The sequence below is a fragment of the Hyalella azteca genome, unplaced genomic scaffold (genome assembly GCF_000764305.2).
Source record: "Hyalella azteca isolate HAZT.00-mixed unplaced genomic scaffold, Hazt_2.0.2 contig6717, whole genome shotgun sequence".
Taxonomy (NCBI): Eukaryota; Metazoa; Arthropoda; class Malacostraca; order Amphipoda; family Hyalellidae; genus Hyalella; species Hyalella azteca.
The window spans coordinates 79,913-103,836 of NW_025936870.1; the positions used below are offsets into that span (position 1 = coordinate 79,913).

Sequence of the window (23,924 nt, forward strand, 5' to 3'; positions counted from 1 at the left end):
TAATTATTTTAGTTTCTTATAGCATAATTTAATGGAAGTAGCTTGCGGTGACGCCGGCACCGCACTTGTTTGTATTCCGCTGAGCTAGCGAGAGCGCGAAGGCGTGTGCGCCATGCGATCAAAGACGGGCGCCACTGCGTCAAATTTTTGGCTACACTTTTAGAAGGACTTCTTATTTTTTTCCATTAAAATGGTTGTCTCACGACTGATCAATTACGTCATTGCATCCATTGATCCAAAAAATCAATCGGTCAGTTTTTTTTTAGAATCTAAATATGTCGCTCTATATTGGGTGGTGACGAATGGAAATTATTTGTACTATGTTTAGCGAACTTTAACGATATGCAAGTCTCCACTTAAGAATGAAAGCTCGAGTTTCAACAACAGGTTCGTACCTATAAATCGTGAATTTACTCACTCATATCGTAGTTGCCGAGAATTATCCTGGAATGTGTTGAACTTGAAAGCTATTCGGCGGATGACGTTATCTCAGGATACGGGCAAAGTTAGAGAGCCTCTTCGAAGTTACGGACGCCTCGCAACTTCTGCAAATTTTGCTTTGTGCGAATATCAGAGACAAGTACGGCTTCCGCTGTCTGCAGGGATTCTCTGCCTCCATTGTTCTTACTTGATGTTAAATTATATATCAGTTAAGTGTTAGATGGAGATTTAATTGAAGGAAGATTGAGAACCAAAATAAGATAAGATGTCATAAGAACCAAAATAATTATAAGATAATAAGATGACATAAGAACCAAAATATAATAAGATAATAAGATGATGTAAGAAATAAAATTTAATCAAAAGTTAAACATTCTTAAAATAAATAAAATTGACTTTAGTAAAATAAAATAAACTTGATTAAAACATTAACAACATTAACTCTCAATTAACCTACTGATTCTTGCACTAGAGTACTTTTTCACTTGCTAATAAAAGGTTTACAAGTATGACCCAAACATTAGTTTTACACATCACAATAAAATGTCGACTGATTCTCCTGACGCATTCAAATATGTGTAACTGCTCTCTGCCATTCGCGTACGATTCTGAAATTTATTAGCTTTCTATCGCACTCTGGGTTAAGATTTTGTATAAATACAAATATAAATAATTATATAGTTTCATTATTATTGTGATCAATTATCATCATTGAGCGCTGCTACTTTTCTTCGTCTTTTATATTTAATTGATGCTTAGGGGGTTATAGTGATTTTAAATGCCATTTCTTGAAAATTTTTATATTATTCAAATTTATAATCTTCGGTTCTTGTTTTTTTTATAATGCTATAGTACTATATTTCAGTACTATATTTAGGCTTGGCTTTTAGAATTATTTTATACTTGCTTTGGCTCTTATGTTTTACAATTTTTGAAAGATTTTTTTTTTTAATTTGTGAAAGATAATTTGTTAACCCTTTAGTTAGGTTCTTATCGGTATCGTATGTATCCTTGGCTTTTTTATGCTGCTTAAAACATTTTCATTAAATAATTTTAATGAAAAATCATTTTAATCATAGTAATTATATATATATAAGAGCTTTGAAGTTACAGGATACTTCAAAAACCTAATCGCTGCTTTGGTTTTTTCCCTCCAGGAGCCATGGTATCTGCAGAGAATGGATGGCTGACTCCCACAATTTCCAGCCCCCCGACAACCCTTCATCCCCGCACTTCCCCCGGCCGCAATCCAGTTCATCCCGTTCCTCAAAACCTAGATCATCGATCGGATCTACGTCCTCGCGATCCAGCCACAGCAGATCCTCGTCTGCGGGATCCATCGGCGCAAATAGGGGATCAATCATCCGATCTTCCTCGATCGGTTCCAAATCTTCCAATTCTTCTGGCGGATCAATCTGGTGTGACAGATCAGACAGCGTCGGAGGATCGCAAAATTCCAAAAACGAGTCATTCGACGTCGACGGAAACAGACGACGAGCTCACTGCGCAGACGTTGTCATCGATTGCAGCGGCAATCTCGACAATCAGGGAGATAAGGAGGCAATCCCAAACAAGCGAATCGATCCCGACCTCAAAAATCGAGCATTCCTCTATCCCGTCAATCTCAACCATCATCAAGGAATTCGAGGAGGAGTCCCAATTAACCGTAACTACCTCAAAAACAAAGACTCCGAAGTCAATCCCAGAACACTCGTCGACAAAAACCCGCGCTCCGGACAGTACCTCATTGAGTCTGAACTCAACGTTTTACCTGCCGAAACCTTCGGATTCGACCACAGTCCCGCCTGCGCTTGTAAAAGCTGCAGAACGCGAGACCACGGCATCGTTTCCCCAACCCTCCGTCATCTCCAGCACCACCTTTTATCGCCCTCCTCCATCACCAACCGCAGAACAACAAACACAATTTTCGACCCAACTCTTGTCGTCAACGACAATTTCATTCTCGGAACCGTCCTCGACACCTCCCCAGACAACCATCACAGCCACGTCGGCAGCTCCTCATCCTTCAGACCTACATTTCCGTCAGTCTACAGAAATCCCCGTGATATTCATCAAGACGGGCGAGACGGCGTCTCGTTCGAACGAGAATCTGTTAGACTCTCTACTAAATTCGCAACAGGAGCAACAACTTTTTCCTCGACGGCAGACGAAACACAAGGATTTGCCAGAACCGTATATGCAACAACGGCAAAAGGAACAAAACTTGGGAATAAAACTGCCAAGCTCAAGCATTTTCCACGTAAATTTGGATCCGAAGATACAACAAGAACCTTTATTACAGTCTCCGAACATTCCGAACAGTCGCCTCAGGCCGACCATTCAACAACAACATCAGCATCAGCCACAACAGCTGCCCGACAAACAAAAGAAACAGGAGGATTCAAGTATTTTTCACGTCCCATTGGAGTCGGAGACTCCAAGCCTAACGACAGGTGTGGGAGGCAACGAAACTTTATTGTCAGTGGCGACCAGAGTTTCAACAACAACCCAGGACTGCACCTCAAGGTTTTCCCCTCCGATTTTCCCCCTGACTGCCCCGAGTCTCTTGACGACTTTCCGCTCACAAACGCCTGCCAAAACGACCGTGTTCTACGACTCTCCCGTCATCGCTCCTGTGCCTGCCAAAGTACGGTGATAAATAACAGTGAATCGTGTCCATTTAATTTGCACACAAGCTACTCAAATACTAATATTACTCATTCATGTGCTTCTCCTCACATTAGTGAATATAGTTGTCGTACCACGCGCTGTAGTGGAAATAACTGCTTTGGTAGCAAGCCTGTCTCTCGGGACTCTTTGGTCGTAGTTGGGTCTTCCTGTAGCGCTGAATCTAACATCGCTTATTTCGACTATAAAAAGCTCAGTGAAGAAGTGTCCGTGATGAGTTATTCCAACTCTAACTGCATCACTGCCTCTACTAATGCAACTTCACTGTCAACTACTGACCATTTTTCCCCTCAAGTTCACCCAGACCAATACTCGCACAATTCGTCTCAGTTCCAAAAACCTGAGATTTCTTCACTCATGTCTGAGAATGAATTGGCGGCACAAACCATCTCTAATCGCATTCAAAATATCCAGCCTCTTGCTGAAAAAGATCTGGGACTTTTACTACAAAAACCCTCTGATCGTATTCATCATTACCAATCTCATGCTGAAAACCATTCTGAATACCGCCGACAGGTTTCCGATATTTGTTTAGAGCCTCCATTATATAAACAACAATTAGTCGTCAAATTGCAGCCACATCAACCTCAGCCAAAACAAAACCGCCCGATGTTGCGAGAAGAGCGATGTGCAATGTTGCGAACATCGCCCTGCTGCGATGTGCGGAATGTTGGATATGCCACGGATGTTGGTGCTGCTTGTGACACTGACTTGGGTGAAGATTCTGGTTCTTCTCAGGTATATTCTTGCTTTGATTGTTCTTTGGAATGCCGTGACAGTTTCGATCATTTTTTTGTGGTGATTTCTGATATTTGTAACTTTTTAAATCTGGAGTTAATTTATACCGATAGCGCTCTACTTATACTTTTTTTGGTAGTTGCATGCTGGAAGAATGTTCTATGCAAAGGTGAAATTTTGGGTGTAAATTTACATTTTTACCTTTATATCCAAGATACTCATAAGGTTTGTTGGTTCTTTGGTTGTCTGTGCACGTTTAATTAACAACACTTACTTTTATTTCTCACCTTCTTTCGTTTGTCTCGTAAATCGGTTATTCGTTTGAATGCATAAAACAAGCGTTTTGATGCGCCTTCTGCCTCTTTTTTTAGCATTGAATTGCTCGTAAAAGTTATTTTCTATTTGTGTCTTCCTATGACTTCCACCTTTCTAAACACTTTTATAATTAAATTACCTCTTTTCCTTATTGATGAATTCGATGAGTCTTATTGCTTACCGTGTTGGCTTGCTGGTTCCGTGATCCCTTTAATTTGAATAAATTGAAATAAAATTTCTGGTGAAGGTTGTGTGCCGTCTGTTGTTGAGTAGTATGTATGAAATTATGTAAAAAATACGCATGCTTATTACAGAATTTTTCTTTGAAAAATATTATTTCGAAAGACGCCTTAATAAAAGAAACTAATTTTACTGAAACAAAAGAAAACAGTCTTCATCTGACATCCAACTCGTTTCAGTTCCACACTTTTCAATGAGTAGCGCTTCAGTGTAGAAATTGTTTTATTTTACCACGAAATTTTATATGAAAATATTAAATAACAAGAACGTCCATTTGCAGTTGCCGATGCTAGACGCTTCTTGCGTATCGCGGTTATAAATTTTGAGGTGATCTCCCCTACATGGAATTTATACCATGCATCATTGGTCGAGTTTCCGTCGAACCATCTGCTTGTATCCGTATATCATCGAACATCTGCGACGTCTGCAACGATTTTTTATAACGGATATTTAAATGCTGGTCTTGTTTACCGTAGACTTTATCGCCAAGACGCCACCCATTTTTGTCCAACATTTAATTAAAGTACAACATTACGCAGCAAAATTTGAGGATTGCATATTAATTAAATCAATTTATACCATTTTATCGTTTACATAATTGAATTTTCCGGCATAGGATTATAATATGTCCGCAATAAATGTGCTCCACTTTTTATTTACTACAAGATAATTAATAGTTTTGCTCTGTATAATTTTTTCATTTGACGGTTAATCATTAGTTATCAGTAACTACTTGATCCATCAAATACCATGAAAATTTAACCAATATTCGGCTAGACATCGTCAATATTGCTCTCCATGATCTACGTCCCTTCAAGACTGATTGTGGACTCCGGCCTCCTGTCGAACGCTCAATAAATCCAAGATTTAGCGCTGATGCATTGAGGTCTTATACTCCACTAAAAAAATTTAATGGGTTTATACTCGCACCATAAACCCATTAGTTGGTTTATGGGTTTATAAATACACTATAAACCATAATGTGTCGATATTAGTCCTAATATTGACATACTTTGCTACCCCAAGTACAATTAAGGAGACAGGGGATGCAGCACCGATACGAATTTTGCTAGACCAAACTGTTTCAGGATGACTCATACCAGGGCAAAAAGTACTTCGCCATTTGGACAAGGTTTCACTGATTTCTTTGAGTGTAAGGCCGTTCTATTAATAATAGTTATGAGTTCGTAACGTAACTCCATCGATCAGCCAATCACTGACGGTTATACAAGCTAAACCCACGAATCACAGACGAGAATCGACCGCTATGTTAACTTAGGCAAATTTTGATAGTACGGCACATTAAGCTAGTTGACCATTTTTATTTATTTTTTTTATAGGACGGCTCATCAACAGCTAGTTGACTCCTTTTAATTTATTTTATTTTGATAGGACGGCCCATTAACAGCTAGTTGAATTTTTTATTTACTTTATTTTTATCGGACGGCCCAATAACAGCTAGTTGACATTTTTATTTATTTTATTTTGATAGTACGGCCCATTAACAGCTAGTTTACCTTTTTATTTATTTTATTTTGATAGGACGGCCTATTAAACGCGATGACCCTTCTTTAACGGCGACGCCGCAAAATTATTTGTTTCGCCTCAACGTGTGGAACGTTGACAGGATATCATGGAACTGCTGATAAAGAAAGAGATTATTCAACCATCACGCAGGCAAACTCCAATGCCTTCGGTGGTGGGAAGTGAAGTGCTTGTGGTGTACATCCCTGCACTCCTGATACATCACTTCCATCACTGATACATCACTTCCATCACTCCCCGCACATCAAACCTCCCTCACATCACCCCTCCCTCACATCACGCACACGCAACACAGTGCACACAACACGCACACACTTCGCATTGCTCACAACACGCACACAATTCGCATTGCACGCAACACCCACACGTATCGCAGTGCACGCAACACCCACACGTATCGCAGTGCACGCAACACCCACACGTATCGCAGTGCACGCAACACCCACACACTTAGCATTGCACTCAACACGCACACGTATCGCTGTGCACACAACACGCACACACATGCGCATCACTATGAAGATGCATACACACACATGTACACATGCGCGTGCTTATACACACATGTACACATGCAAGACACGTACACGTGCCCGCGCATGCATCCAGTTCATCGTCAAATAACTTTAAATTGATAAATGTTCAGCATAGCTTGTGTTTCAGTACACTGAATTACTTGAACCTTATTTTCACCTCATAAACCTTGATAAATAAATAAATCAATATCTTTCGTCACTATTTTCTTCGTACACTAAATTACTTGAACCTTTTGTCCTCCTCACAAACCTTGATAAATAAATAATCACTGCGCCCCTATTTTCTTTGTATAGGTACTAAATTATTTGATATTTTATACTCCTCACAAACGTTGATAAATTAATAAACATCTTGCATCAGTATTATCTTAGTACACTGAATTACTTACATCTTCTGTCCGTCTTATAATCCTTGCTTCTTCAGTCCCTACCACAGGCCGTACGTTTGATTAAACCTGGCAATTGATCAATCGTGTCCATTAAACTGTTAGCACGCATTAAAATTAATAGCGCAATCGCTTAAATATTAATAAATTTCTAACCATTTCCCTTGTAGTTGCCGATGAATTCATGCATGTAATTAACTTGAATCATTAGACCTTCAGTGTTATGCAGTTTTATCTCATTATATTCCACCGTAGCGGCCGTCTCATCAGGGCAAGTTGGTGTAGGGCAAGCTTCTCTCCCCTCACTCTCGCCTTATGAGGGCTGAATCATGAGGACATGACGTGAATTATGAGGACATGACGTGAATTATGAGGGCTCCTTTTGCATCAGACGCGTAATCACCGGTCTATTTTATGAGGCTCGCCTTCTATGCGCCTCACTGCGGCCGTGGCTGCTGGCATGAGCCTATGCAGGCAACATGATGAGACATAATTAGCCTTAATTATGATGTGAATGCCTCATGACAGCATTAAAGGCTGAATGCTCATGAGCATTCAGCATTACGTAGCATGATGAGCATGCTTCATGGCATAATATGCGTTCAGCATTATGGGTCCTTTTAACTTTGCGTAGCATGATTGTCATGCCTCATGGCATAATATGCATTCGGCATTACGGTTTAGCTTTGCGTAGCATGACGAGCATGCCTCATGGCATGATGTGCCTTCGGCATTATGGTTCCTTTTTGCTTTGTGTAGCATGACGAGCATGCTTCATGGCATCATGTTGAGGCATGACGATGCGATGAGACGATGACATCATGTTCTTCAATACCTGTTGACATAAGGACATGACGACCATCATAACAAGACTCGGCTATTTTGTTCAAAATATATGTAAAAAATTTCCCGAATTGTTAAATCTTAGAAGTTGATTGCGAAACTTGGCAAACAAATAAGGTGCCTAATTCAGGCTAATTCTAATCACGGAGCTACGAGAAAAGTCTTTGCACATGAAAGATTACAATTCATTCATTTTTTATCGCTGTAAAGATTGCAATTCAAATGCTCATTATAATATTACTTCAAAACAAGCACAATTCCTACTGATTTGACACATTTTGTGCTATAATTTCAAGCACAAATTTTTTTCGCATGGCCACATAAGTTGAAGCTATGAAGCTGAAGTCTTTCACCGCCTTAGATTTGTGTCTACTCTTTGCATTTAACAAGTTTTATAGCATCTGATTTCAACAAGAACGATTCAAACCATTATTGTTTTTTAAATAACCAAGAGGGCTGCTATCGAAATACGTTTTGGCCCAATCCATTTTTTTTTCATCTTCATTGCAGGACTGAAGTATATTTTATGCACGATTGGTATTTTTCACGTTTATTTCGCGTATCTGCCTCGTTTTTGTGTATTTCGTTCATTCTCATTTTCTATGCATTCTTTTTTAACCTATACATGAATGTGACGTCTTAAGCATTTTATTTCGATGTTTTCGTTTGCTGCATTGCTGTTTTTTTTTTTTTTTGCTCATGGTTCATCTAATTGTCTAATGTGTTTCGTTGTATTGAAGCTATTATACATACATTCACATTATATCCGACAATATAATTATTATCTTTTAAATCTTTTAACACTAGTCCTTGTTCCTGCCGTAATATATTATCATTAAAATCCTCTTATTATTCAAATTAAATGCATTTTCTCATGGAACTTATGGATTAAGTTATCATAAGGTACATCGAATAATTGATATGTTACTAAAGAAACCTTTCGAATTTAAAGTGATCAACACTGAAATTCGTTACAGATAACGAAGATCGAGGTGGCCGGTGGGTTTCGTGTAAAATTGCATTGTTAGCTTTAAATCGCGGTGTTTACAATGCACGTTTAATGTGCAGTGTTTACAATGCACGTTTAATGTGCAGTGTTTACAATGCACGTTTAATGCGCTGTGTTTACAATGCACGTTTAATGTGCAGTGTTAACAATGCACGTTTAATGCGCAGTGTTTACAATGCACGTTTAATGCGCGGTGCTGACAATGCACTTTTAATGTGCAGTGTCTACAAAGCACGTTTAAGGTGTGGTGTTTACAATGCACCAAATGTTCTGGCATTGTTAACAATGCACGTTTAATGTGCGGTGTTAACAATGCACGTTTAATGTGCGGTGTTAACAATGCACGCCCAATATTCAGTAACGGTCACCTCTGCTCCAGGCGTCAGGCGGCAGCAGCGGCAGCAGCAGCGGCGGGAGCTTCGCGCCCTGCGAGATCAGCCTGGAGGAGCGCCTGCTGCAGGCCGCGCCTATCTGGTACCTGCCTGACCTGCACCGCCTGGGCGCCGTGCATCTGCTGCAGGCGCAGCGTGTTGGGGTACCTTGCTTCTAGTGTTATTTTCGCCTTCTAGTTTTATTTTAGCCTATATTTATTTTACGTTTTGTTTACCACGTTCTGTGAGATCTAAAAAAAAAATCTCAGCAAAGATATGTTGAAAAAAATGAAGAATTGAAAGCATCGTTATTATGTATAAGAAATAAGAAGAAGATTTATCTTTAATAATCTTATAATTCCTGTACACGGAATAGTCGAGACTTTTTTGCATTTTGACCCTAATGATTTCTACGCACGGAATATGTTTTAAATATTCTTACCTCTGAACGTTTTGCTGACTTAATACTCGTAATTTCTTTCTTCATATTTTTATTTAATAATTTCTTCGCACGGAATATGTTTTAAATGTTCTGACCTCTGAACGTTTTGCTGACTTAATACTCGTAATTTCTTTTTTCATATTTTTATTTAATAATTTCTTCGCACGGAATATGTTTTAAATATTCTGACCTCTGAACGTTTTGTTGACTTGATACTCGTATTTTCTTTTTTCATATTTTTATCTAATGATTTCTAGGCACGGAATTTGTTTTAAATATTCTAACCTCTGAACGTTTTATTGCCAGAGTTTCATCGTGCGCCAGAGCAGCAAGCCCAACACTCTCGCCATCACCGTACGCCTGCCACCCAATAAAGGCCCTCACATCGAACATTACCTTATCGAAGTTCACCACTCAAATAATAACAAACAAACTGACAAGAATCTCAACCAACAAACTGACAAGAAACACAACAAACAAACTGACAAGAACCTCAACCAACAAACTAACCATGAACACGATCTCCTCGATATACTTAATACATCACGTGAACCCAGTGACCCCGCCAAGCTAACGACGTCTGACGTAAAGGACGTCACGAATAATTCGTGTACCGTCAAGTCGAGTTCGACGTCGTCTTCTACGTCGTCAAGCAACGTCGTGACGTATTCCCTTGAGGCGTCGGAGAACAGATTTGAGAGCGTGTCGGCACTTATCGCTCGCTATGCTGCTTGTTGGTTAGTTATATTGTTTTTTCGTACCTTAAAACTAGCTAACTTAAATAACTAAAGCGCTATGCTGCTTGTTGGTTAGTTATATTGTTAATTCGTACCTTAAAACTAGCTAACTTAAATAACTAAAGCGCTATGCTGCTTGTTGGTTAGTTATATTGTTAATTCGTACCTTAAAACTAGCTAACTTAAATAACTAAAGCGCTATGCTGCTTGTTGGTTAGTTATATTGTTAATTCGTACCTTAAAACTAGCTAAATTAAATAACTTACGTTGTTTTAAATGTTATCAGTAGGTAAATAATTTAACTGGCTACTAAGTTTATTTGCAGAGATTTATTATTTCCCTTCCATCTTCAGTTGTTTATTAATTCGCACCACGGAACTAGCTAACTTAACTAACTTAAGTTGTTTTAAATGTTATCATTTAACTTAATACTAAGTTTATTTGCAGAGCAAATCGAGCTCCGCTGCTACGGAGTGATAAGTTGTTTTTAAGTAAATTTCTTTATAAATTGATTGGATTCCACAAGTGATCTGCCTGCTCGTGCATTAATATTGATGATGAAATAGGCATTTATTCCGAATAAAAATTGTTAAATTATTGAAGTAAATTAGGCGACATTAACAACAAACATTCATCATTGACATTCCAGCGAATGTGCTATTTTCTACTTTTTTATAATGTAAATGATCTACATAATACGAGAGAATGACTTCACTTATTGATATTTATACATTTATTTGCAAGAACATAATTATAAAAATTTATACGTGAACGCAAAAAAACATAAAATCTTGATAATATCATCAAAAAGAACCAACTATATAGTGGAGCCTGGAGCGTTAAAATAAAGATTTTGTGATGCAAGTTCTCACTATACTTTACGTAAACGCGAATAATGAATAATTAAACTTTAATATTATCGCTCGTCTAATTTACAATTAAACTTGAGTATTATTATTATCGTCATAATATCGCTCGTTCTCACGATCGTTTATTAACTTGTATTTATGTTATTGAATATTATCGCTCGACATAATATCGCGCTTTATGAACTTTTATCTTATGTTATCCTGCACAGCGACGAGCTGCCGGTGCAGCTGCGGCTGCCGGCGCGGCTGGAGGAGGCGCGTTCACGTAAAGAGCTGCACTCACTCGCGCTGCTGGGTCAAGGTACCACGTGAACGCTCGGAATATTACAATGTGAAAAATATTAAACTATAAATAGCTTGGATCGATAATGAAAATAATGAATTTACAGGTAATCCTCAAATTTAACTAATAATAGTCATAATTTTCTTATTATGATGCATCATTCTAGTTTGTTAATGCCGTAGTTCATTTTGCCGGTGATTGCCGACTGGAAAATGTTCCTCACTAAATTTTCGCCTTGTTATTTTTAGTTTTAAAATTTGTTTTCTGTGAATATCACTTTGGAATTTATTGTTCAGATTCATATGTGGTTTGTTTGACTGTTGCATAGGCTAGCATGTGGCCGTGAAATTCACATTCATCTTGAATTCATAACGAAATACTGTGCCGAAATATTATTCTATATCTTCATAACGAAACACTTTGCCGAAAATATAATTATATATCAATAACGAAATACCATGTGGAACTATAATTATATATTCATAACGAAATACTTTTCGGAAATATAGTTATATATTCATAACAAAATACTTTGCGGAAATATAATTATATATTCATAACAAAATACTTTGCCGAAATATAAAATATAATTATATAAAATAAATTATATATATATATTAATGATTATCATTACTTGTCCGGCCAGAATACTGGCGCACGGTTGGGTCTGTGCACAGCTCCGCAGTTTCAGGTTCTGCACACGCGGACCAGCCGCGGCCTCCCCAGCCGTCCGCACTCTCGCACTCAGGTGCGTTTCTGTTTTTTTTTTATTTAATTGCCGTAATTTTTTAATCATCGATCGAGCGCCGTGCATTGCAATAATTGAATATATTATTAGTAATAATTTTGCCTTAGCTTGTATGGATTCTGGAGATATTATTACGTATTAGTTCAAATATGAAGAAAGCAGATCGTATTTTCGTCTTCGCCTAGGCTTAGCTCAGTCTTATTTTTACAAATGCGAAAGTCATCTGTGTTTTGACTTCACGGTTCGTATGAAATGAATATGTAATATAAAACTAAAGCACTCGGTCTAAGGTTTTTACTTACATCTTCTGAAAACATTTCTCAATGCTTCGTAAATATCTTCTTGAATGTTCATTTTACAAAACCTGCCTAATTGATGAATCAGGTTATTCAGCCATCCGTGTATTGTAAAGATACATAATAGCCATGAGTAAGATTGACTGACTATAAATGTAAGCATTTCCTTCACTAACTCCAGATTCCGTTTCAGATTCCTTCAATCGGCCCGCGGAGCAAAGTTCAGTTTTATTCTCAAGTTTCGGTAAAAGAGAAAAGTCGGCCAGTAACGGAGATCTTTTATCACCTCTACTGTGTACTTCCGAGACCTCACCGCTACCTTCCCTAGTGTCGCTGCAGTCTGCGGGCGGTGGTCTAGTGCCAGACCTTAATACTCTAGACCACCCGGAGAATAAATCAAGGATTCAGCCTCCACAACCTTTGGATCGTTCTTCCCTTCACTTGAATCTCGCTCCTCTTGATGAGATTCTCAAAGAACCCCCGACGTTTTTATCTTTCAAAGGTGGAAGTCAAAACTCAACTCCCGTGTCGAAACCTCAACCGCCTCCTCGAGTGAGCCCTTCGAACATGTCGGCCGTGTATACACCCTCTCTCATCCACCCTCCTGCACTTGTACACACACCAACCATCGCCCACACACCCACACTCACCACCACTGGTTTACTGCAGTCACCCACCATCGTTCACCTGCAGTCGTTAGGTGGGATACTCTCACCCACATCGGGCGGCCCTCCATCTAGATTTGGGTTCACCAAAGGAACCAAAACCTCTGGTAATCCTCCTTTACCTCCGCCTCGTTGGTCAAAGTCTACTATTGCTACTGCAAATCCAACTGGAACGATCACTACCACGCTTTTTTTCCCACTAAACATGGCGAAAGAAACCCCAGGACAAGTTCCCAGTTCTGTCCAGTTAGCTGCTGAAGACAACTCACCGAATGACGTCGGATCGCAGAAACGTGTCCATGAAGTTATGGAATCCTGTGAATTATTGCACCAGGTTTCTAAAACTAAACACATTACATGCGTTCAAAAACAAATCGAAGTTTCTTCCCATGTGGTTTCATGTCTCCCACAGCCAGTTTTTGAGTCTAGCGGCCATTGTCCAGGATCCAGCAGGAATAGGGATCAACTCGATCTTCGAATCCGTCAGAATTTTGCGTCTCCTCAGAGTACGCCTTGCACGCCGTGCAACCCCACGACGCCCCTCAGTACTCCCATGAGTGAAGAAGGTGGGGAGAGTCGAGCCAAACTCAGGAGGTCCCACAAGGACAGGCGAAGATATTCTAATCATTACCACGACGTGAACGTCATCGACAACCTACAGTGCTACCGGTCCTCATTGGCTGACAAAATTAGTGATTATGAAGATCTTTGGTCGAGTCCACCACGAGAAATTCCTTCTTCGCCAACTTCAAAGGAATGCACGAGTCCCAAAAAGATGTCAAGGAAGTCATCATTTAAGCCTAACACCGAAATATCAAAATCTTTAGGAGATTTGAGTGATGTATCTCAAACTAAATCTTCAATTTTTGCGTGTGATGACATGGATGATGTTCGGAGACGAACAGAAGCCAACGGGAACAGTTTTGATTCAATTCCTTTTCGTAACACGAACAGCCCTTTTTACGTGGAGCCAGCGGACTGCATCCGAGACGAGGAGAAGAGAGCGAGGATTAAGAAGACTCCATCCAATAGAATCTTGGCTCGTAGGGTTGCCAATAGATATTCCGATTCCAATATCCAGTGGAAATCAAAACAAAATGCAAAATTCGTTAGTAAAATCGATACTTGCGAGAATATGAACGGTTTTTCTAGCAGTGCTGAAAACATTCTACTAGCCGTTGACAAAGAAAACCGGGATGACTTGATGCTGAGGAAACCAAGCAAGAACGTTCGCGGTTCCCGGAGCAAACCTGTCGTTCCTCCTAAAGTTTCAGCGGACAGTTTGTCGCCGGGAACTTCAGATGATGCGAATGTCAACAACAGACCTCCATGGCGGCTGGATTACTCTTGGCGTTACCAACCGTGCGAGGTGGACGATAATGGTTCAAAGAACGCAAACTCTGGCTCACCAAGTAGCGATGCTCGATTTCCCTTGCTTGAAACTCATGGCGAGTGCGATAGTTTGATTGTTGGTGAGAAAACTGTAATTGATTTGATCACTGAAAAGTTGCCAGACCTGCCAATGCCAGACACGCAATCGATCTCCTTGAGCGCCGTGACTAAATTATCAGAGTACGACAACGTGGCAGGCCGATATTGTGGGTCTCGTTCGAATAATAACAATAAGAAAGACTCAAACATGAATTATCAGGCAAAAACACCTTCTCCGGTCGCTCCCTGTTTGTCTTCGAGTATTAGTGATTCTGGAACAGAATTTTCGGAGCCTTGGGACTCCAGAAAATGGGACTCTTTGCTCCAAACGGATGACGAATCTTCAATTGAACCCATCAGCCTTTCCGGCACACCGGCGCGTCCGCAACTCGCTGACTGGGAACGAAGAATCAGCGCGGAACGGAACCAAGCGAACCGGGAATCTGGCGCGGGCAGCGAGGAAGATTGCGGATCCGTGACAGGGATGCCTGTATTTGCGCTGCCTCAGAACAGAATCATGGATTCCAGCATTCGTTCCAAAATCCGTAAGTTCAAGAATTCTAAACTTTCCCGCTATTAGCGATAACTCTAGTTACCTGGCTTTTATACCTGAACGGCAAAAGCATTTGTAAACAATGAGTTTCGTTTCCCTCATTTGATCTGCGTAAGATTCTCGATCAAAAGGAAGAAAAACTCGTATTCTGTGCATACCAATTCTTACTCTTAATGCATTTCTCTACCATTGCTCTGCATCTTGATATCAAAGTTTCAAGCCGTAATTCGGTATTATGTTCCACTTTAACCAACACTCAACCAACTTGTTTAAACTTGGATATTCTTTCATGTCTCATGTTTAATCTTATGTTTCAGTTTCACCGCAACTTTTAGCTTTACGTCATCGCAAGGACGCGGAAAGCGGCAACGCCATCCGCGAATATTCCCTGCAGCTTGGCTCGGACAAATCCTCGATGTTTGCACAGAACATCGAGCAGTTCATTAAGTGTACGCTGGAGACGAGCGAGAAGGACCCCGAGGTTGTAGTGCGTAACGTACGACAGTTCATGTCGGGTATGAAGAACTATCTCGTCACCAGCGGCGAGAAGCAGTTCGAAGATATCGTTAAGAAGGAGCGAAGCAATGTGAGACTCAGAATCTTTTGTGATTTTCGGTTACTTAGTTTTATCTGTTACGTCTTCTATTAAAATAACCAATACTCGATCGACCAAATGTCGAAAAACATTATGCATTAATTTTGACTATGCTTTGTTACCTCTTCTACTCGAATAATCAATACTCGAATAATGTCGAATAACATTCTGCACTAATGTTGACTAGGCTTTGAATGTATTTCATGCATCTAAATGTTGTTTAATATTCGAAATTTTGATTTAGGATTTATCTAATCTCTTGAAATATAAATTATAATTTGTTTTTTATTATTCGAATTTTGATTTAGGATTTGTCGAACCTTTTGAAATATAAATGATATATGTGTAATTATGTATACTTTTTTATCATCCCTCTTGTCTGCCTACTTGAAAAATTCACCATAGACAGTATCTATGGGGCTCGATATTTATTCATTTTCTCTGGTACTGCAAGTTAGAAAAATTTAACTTTATCGGTAATAATCTGAAATGTTTACACATTTTTTAGCGATGTTCAATGGTGTGAAAATCTCGTGAACACTACATATATAGTAATAAATTATTATAGAGATAGACCTGCATTTCCAGAAAACTGACTGATTTATTACAGTTTTGGAAATATTAAATTTGTATTTTGGAATATTGTTGTATTCTGCGATTTTTTGCCCGTTCTCAATTTGTTTTAGCGCATTTTCTCATGTATGGAAAAAAAGGCACTATTGTGCTCGTCATGTCCGTCCGTCCGTCCACGACATCACGTCATGGACGGACGAGAAAATGCGCTCTCTGTCACTCACTGCAGTGAGTACTGATCTAATTTTTGATGCGTAAATCTATTATTTGTTGATATTTCACCAGTTGAAAGCTACGGAGTTCCTTAACATGGACGCTATTCTCGAAGACGTTCTCGTACGTCTGGTGCTACGTCGTCTATGGCACCACATCACGACGCTCTACGTCAACGCTTACTCTGCTAACGACTCCATACAACGTCTGGCTAACAACATGACGTTAGCGCGAGCCTTGCAACCTGTGAAACTCGGCATCAGGGTATGACTTAGTCATGGATATAATGATATTTTGATACCAATAGGCATCAGCTTACGACTTAATGATGTTTTATATATTTTGATACAACTGTGCATTAGGGTATGACTTGATGGTATTTAAATTCAAGTGGGAATCAAGATTTGACGCCATTGTATTTTAATACATCTGATACATTTGAACACATAAAAAATTCGCAAAGGTTGCGCCGAGCGGAAGACCCGTGCCCAAACCGTCAATCTGTCGGTAAAACTTGTCAGCAAATGTGAAAAAAGAGTTTAGAACAGATAATTCCGAAAAAGATTTTCATATGTTTTCACGAAGTTTATTGGCTGTCCAATTGACCTCTTGATTTTGAGCCAATATTCTACAACAGATACGTTGATGACACTTTTTAATTTTAAAACATCCCTCTCACGTCAAACTCTTCTTCCATTACCTAAATTCGCAACATAAATCCATTAAACTAACTCTGGAGCTCGAATTTAAAAATAGCCTGTCCTTGCTCGATTGCAATATTACTAAATCTAATGGCCGTTTTCAAACTTCTGTTTTCTGAAAATCGACTTCCACAGGTCTCAGTACCAGATTTTTTAGCTTTCGTTCGTTTCGATTTGAGATTAATGAGCTTCAGACACTTCTACATCGGGGCTTTCGTATTTGTTCTACTTACCATGCCCTGAATTCGAATTCTTACGCAATATCTTATCGCTGAATGGATTCCCGACTAATCTGGTGTTTACCGAAATAAAGAAAGTCATGTCCAAGCGGTACAATGAGATTGCTCCCTAGCGCGACAGTAGGAATGTTGTTTATTACTCTCTTCCATACTTCGGCCCTGCATCCGAAACCATGTCAAGGGAGCTAAAACTTTTGTTTTCGAAGTATTTCACAAATGTTAATCTTCGTGTCATATTGGTCAACCATTTTAAAATCGGTTCTTTTTTAGGTACAAAGATACCTTCCCTATGCATATGCGAGCCCTTGATGTTGCTATCGTGATGTCAGACACTTCCCTTCCATGCGTTCTTTGTTGCTGCAACACCGCTCTGTCAGGGTTATCTGACACAGCAGTTGTTGCATTTGTTGCCGTAATTGCTGTTGTTGTTGTTGCAATGTCAGCAGCTGTTGCATTTGCTGTTTGATCTGATCTACTTGCCCCTGCAGGCCTAAAAAATTATTGCGACTGATATCGAGTCCTCTTTGTTATTTTTCACCCGGTAGGTTGTGGTGCCGTTGTGTTGCCTTAGTTTCTGGAACCGCCCTGTTGTTCATCTAAATTTGGTACTCACCACTCCTCATTCTTTAAGCATTTTATGTGTCTTGCAAGTTAGTATTCTGGAAATAGTGAACATTTGGAGTGACAAAACTGGCTGCATGAGTTACTTCTTAGTGCCGATTGTCCAATTTTTTTTTGTATTCAAGACATTCTCCTCTAGGTTTACCAACGCAAGCTTTGGCCGCTATGTTTACTGAAACACAACACTTTTCTTCTGTATCTTTTTGGTCTCTCTTACTTACTGACTTTACTGAACAGACTCACTGGCTGAACATCATGCCAATTTGCTGCAAATTAAATAGATTGAGTAAAATGTAGACACTTGAAAAAGCCTAGGAAGAAAACGCTTTTTTATCCGTTTGCGATCTATCTAAATCGCATTAATTTTTCGCTTACTGTACTAAATTCCAGAGTTTCCAATGGAAAACTCAGTACCGTACAAGATGCGTGAGTAGAGCCAAACAGGCAAATCAAATGTCAAATCATGACATTTGATCAGGATTTGAAATGTGGCATCGAACGGCACGTCCGTTTCGTTCCACGGCCACAGCAATACAATAACTTAATAGGCGGAATCACTCGCGAATTTTCATTAAGTTAAACGTATACAAAACTGTATTGTAATCTTTAGTCCATAACAAACTAAGCAATAATGTTTGTAAAATGCAATGCCCAAAATAACGTGAATCACTCGCAAATTTCCATTATGTTAAGAACTATACAAAACTGTATTGTAATCTTAAGTCAATAACAAAATACCCATAATGTCTTTAAAATGTAATGCCCTGTGATGGTGCAGGCCGGTTTGCTGCCCCCAAAGGGTGCCGTGCTGGAGCAACTCAAGCGCCTGCTGGTGAAGATGCAACGCGTCTACGCGCCCAGGGAGAAGCTTGAGCTCCTGCTGACTACCATATCTCTCATCTACCACACGGTGAGACGTCTACCATATCTCTCATCTACCACACGGTGAGATATCTACCACATCTCTCATCTACCTGACAGTGAGGCATCTACCATATCTCTCATCTACCACACGGTGAGGCATCTACCATATCTCTCATCTACCATACGGTGAGACATCTACCATATCTCTCATCTACCACACGGTGAGGCATCTACCACACGGTGAGGCATCTACCACACGGTGAGACATCCACAACTTCTGCATGTTACGTGTTAAATTTGCAAGAACGGTGATGGTTTAGATGTGAAGTGCTTGCAATAAATTATTAATATCAATCAGTGTTTTCAGATCAATGCACCTAAATTGAAACTATGTAATTAAATTAATCGCTGAAGTCTTGCGGCATTAAAAAAATAGGGGACCTTGTATTAAAAAATTAATGCATGACTTTACTTTGGGGATAACATTATTATTAAAGTTTAAATGTTATCATAATATGAGTATAGGATGGCAGAATTTGTTCCACTAAGCAGGTTTCATTGAAGACCAGAGAATTTGTTTCATTGACAATTTTCCTAATAGTTTTTCAATATATCTTATAATATTTTCCGTTTAAACTGATAAATAGAAAATTAGAATAAAGGAGAGATATCTAAAGTTTATTAATAACACTTCGAATGTATCAACATTCTTTATCAAGTTACAACCCGCATTGAGTATTGAAATTTCGATCGATATAAGTCACAATACCGTGTATCATAAGTCACAAGAAAAATCATCTACATAGGATAGTACTCAATAATGAGATTTGGATGGAAATAATTATGAAATAACGAAAATAGGAAGATGCTCGTGAATTTAAGCCCCGAAATTACTTCGAAAACAGCCTCAAAGTTCTGGTAAATACAGTAATTTAGTTCAGGTTGTTAGCTGAAGTTTATCCTCAATGTTGGTCAGCTATCGCCTGTCGAATGGCTTCAGGGAATCGCGGAGCGATGCTTGTTCATAAATGGAAAAGAACTACTGTCGTTACTTCACAAATATTCTTATCTCGTCAGTGAGTTTCGAACGTAACCGAGGTATATCTTCAGTGTCCCTAATGTTTATTGTGAGAAAGCAGCGCTTACTCAAAAATGGGTTTCAAATCACCGAAAAAGCTGACTTTGTGAGCGTCTAATTTTCACTCCGTGAGCGTAATTTTCATATTTTCAAATATAACTTATTTGTGACTTCTCATCTTGCGACCATTTCACTTGTAACTAATTTTGAACTACGATTTCCGTGGCAGTTATCGGAAACCTCCGTTCCGTTCACGGGAGATGCCGACGACCTTGTCCCGATGATCATGTGGGTTCTCAGCCACACTGGGTTTTTCTCAGCGGAAATCGAGGCAGACTACATGTCAGGTTTGCTGCTCACCTCAGCGAGTTGCGGAGAAGCGAAGTATTATCTTACAGCCTTCCACTCAGCCATCCACTCACTGAAGCATCTAGCTCCTTCCCCTGACTCGACACCGGGCAATAGTTTGGACTCGGTGAAGCAAGTGAGTTGTGTAAAGACAATTAAAGAAGAAAATATTTAAAAGTAAAGAAAATAGCCAAAAAGTGAACCATTTCTTATAAGAAAAAACGTTTCGGAGTCCAGCTCCATCGTCAGTTCAAAACCTAGAACACAGGTACAAACAATTAGTAGCCTAAAATTCACATTCAAACAATTCACCTAAACTTGAGGAAATTAGAACTAAAATCGAAGATAAAAGAAATAAAAATGAGATAACATGTGGAGAAGGTACAATCTATTTACAATTTGTAGAGGATAGGAACTGAGTTGTGGACGTAGTTTGTGTTGTGAACATAGTTTGTGTTGTGAACATAGTTTGTTGTGAACATTGGTTGTGTTGTGAACATAGTTTGTGTTGTGAACATAGTTTGTGTTGTGAACATAGTTGTGTTGTGAACATAGTTTGTGTTGTGAACATAGCTTTTGTTGTGAACATAGCTTGTGTTGTGTACATAGTTTGTGTTGTGTTATGGAATGCTAATGAGGTTTTCTCCCTTAATACATTTAACTTGAGCTTATTTTATCAAAATATTTTTTTCGTGAGGTATTTTAATATTTTTAAAATTTTAATGACATTAAATGTAATAGATTAGAATTAACCAAAGAAGGTTGAAAATTTACCGTAAATTATTCCTACCCTAAACATTTTTTAACTGAAAGTGGCTGTCAGAAATGAAACATTTTTTAAATATTTCAGGATATTTCGGTTATTTCTGAACCCGGCACGCTAAAAATTGTCGTACCGGACGAGAAGAACGGAAGCATCGTGACGCGCACGCTGCCGGTGCGGCCAACGACCACCACGCGGGAGGTATGCAAGATGATGGCACACAAGATGCGAGTCACCAACCCTCAGGACTACGGCCTCTACAAACTCGTTGATGGCTATGGTGAATATTGCGGTGAGAAATGTCGAAACTTTGCTGAAACTTTGCCAACTTATTAGCTATCTTAGTTTTCTCTTGTATATTGAGGTGGTACATGTTGATATTGCGGTGAGAAATGTCGAAACTTAGCTGAAAGTTTACCAATTTATTAGCTATCTTAGTTTTTTTCTTGAATATTGTAGTGTTACATGTTGAAGATTTAAATGAAAGTTTGCCAACTTATTAGCTATACTTAGTTTTCTCTTAATATTGTAGTGTTGCACTTTATAGAATAAAATAGAAGTGTCGGCACTGAAGAAATAGGCCCATGGCCTGTTGCCGATTCTTGAATTTTTCGTGACTTGATTCACAAGGGATCAAGGAATGAAGATTTAAATGAAATTTTGTCAGCTTTCTACCTATATTCTCCTGAATATTGTGGTGAGAAATGTCGAAATTTAGCTGAAAGTTTTCTAACTTACTAGCTATACTTTGTTTTCTCCTGAATATTGTTTTGGGACATGTCGATACGTTAACTATAAGCTTGCCTATTTTTTTACCTGTAATGAGCTTTTTTCAAACAATGAAATGCATAGTGTTTATATACGTGGATTTGTGATTATGTAAAAATTGACGTTAAAATACTGAACCATTTCGCAGAATTTTCATTTTTCCATGAAATTTTAAATAAAATCAATACCACTTAAAAATATAAAATTAACTACACGCGGTTAAGGCTATACCCCATCAACTATAAAAACCATTTTCACTGTTTCTTAAAATATCATTTTCCAGATTCTTTATTACGTACAAGAAGTTAGTTATTAATAAAGCAAAGCATTTGTAACGAACTCTGTGAATCAAGTTCCGAATCCACTTGGTTCTTAATTATACTAAAGTTCCTATACGCTCGAAATAAATTTATAATGATGTTTCGATTCGTTATCAATTTAATCATTTCATCGTGACAATCCTTATAGAGGCACTAATTTCTTCGCAGATGGCAAAATCGCCGTTTTTAGTAGTTTGGCATTTGTATGATAATCACCGTATATTAACTATACTTATTAACTATAATCACCGTATTAATAATCTGTTTTTATATATTATGGATTGTGTTAATATACTAAATTATTACTAAAGCCTAAAGTGAGTATCTAATTATACTATGCTTAGTTAGTATAAGAAGGCAGAATAATCTTGTTTAAACACGGGTGGTTAATGGCCAGAGAATTCGTCAATTTAAAATTTCAGTCAATTTAAATTTGACCCTGAAAATTTAAATTGATGAATTCTCTGGCCATTAACTACCCGTGTTTATACTATATTCTATACTAAAGTCGGTATAATCGGTCGGTAGTCGGTATAATAACTATGCAATACTATAATCACCGTATTATTGATCTGTGTTTAAATATTACGGAGTGTCTATATATACTAAATTATATACTAAAGTCTAAAGTGAGTGTCCAATTATACTATATTTGTATATTTAGGGTAGAGCCCTTCATTTAAATATGTTTGGTTAAAAATAATGCCAGTTTTACTGAGAACTTCTTTTGAGTTTAATCTCTCCAGCTTTCTGATAAGAGGTACGGTAATAGGGTCAATAAGTCTTACTATATTATATAAAAAAACTCACACTTACAGAGTCGGTGCTCGGAGACAACTCAATAAGTCTTACTATATTCTATACTAAAACTCGCACTTTACAGAGTCTGTGCTCGGGGACAACGAGTGTCCGCAGAGCGTCCGCAACGAGCTCAGCCACTCCGGTCATCACTGCATCATCGCATTCAAGCGCACCGACGCTAAAATAGCGTGGCCAATGGTCAAGGAGTGAAGAATTCGTGCAATAAGATGCATAGTAAAATTATTTGTGCTCGGGATAATGAAGAATATATCTGCTCTGAATACTGAGAAATGTATCTACTCTGCTTACTAGAAATATGCTTCAGCTCTGCATATTTAAAAATAAATCTTCGGTGGATATAAAAAGTGCCCCTGTTCTGGATATTATGAAATATGTCAGCTCTTGATATTGCAAAATACACCTGCCCTATTTTTTGATGAGAGCTCGTTATTTTTCGTTAATTGAGCTATAGATTTCATTTTGCTAGGTATATAGTTTATTTAAACGATGAATAATGTGTACTTCGTAACAAATTTTCTTTTTGTATACGTGCTTATTATTCTTTTTCCTTTATTTGAAACGTTCAAGTAGTCAGCACAAAATTTCATTTTTAATGTCGAGCAATTTTACATATTTGTGATAAGTAGGTATGTTGCTGTGAGTGCAGACTGCTGGTGCAAGTTGAATCTGTGAGCGCAGGCTGTTGGTGCAAGTTGAATCTGTGAGCGCAGGCTGCTGGTGCAAGTTGAATCTGTGAGCGCAGGCTGCTGGTGCAGTTGAATCTGTGAGCGCAGCCTGCTGGGGCAAGTTGAATCTGTGAGCGCAGGCTGCTGGTGCAAGTTGAATCTGTGAGCGCAGGCTGCTGGGGCAAGTTGAATCTGTGAGCGCAGGCTGCTGGGGCAAG

At 38.7% G+C, this 23,924-nt stretch overlaps 1 protein-coding gene across 2 annotated transcripts; it reads left to right on the forward strand.

Moving 5' to 3' along the window:
• Positions 1–1,601: 1,601 nt before the first annotated feature.
• Positions 1,602–23,924, forward strand: LOC108683004 (protein sprint). Of its 2 annotated transcripts, none has more exons than XM_047880976.1 (13): positions 1,602–3,867; positions 9,121–9,276; positions 9,861–9,998; positions 10,047–10,291; positions 11,370–11,461; positions 12,090–12,191; positions 12,681–15,128; positions 15,454–15,722; positions 16,590–16,781; positions 18,857–18,988; positions 20,250–20,504; positions 21,219–21,423; positions 23,103–23,924. In XM_047880976.1, the coding sequence occupies exons 1-13, from the start codon at positions 1,624–1,626 to the stop codon at positions 23,228–23,230; spliced, it is 6,606 nt and encodes a 2,201-aa protein (XP_047736932.1). In that variant the 5' UTR covers positions 1,602–1,623; the 3' UTR covers positions 23,231–23,924. The 2 variants fall into 2 exon arrangements, with proteins under 2 accessions (XP_047736932.1, XP_047736933.1); XM_047880977.1 differs by having other exon boundaries at positions 1,602–3,088.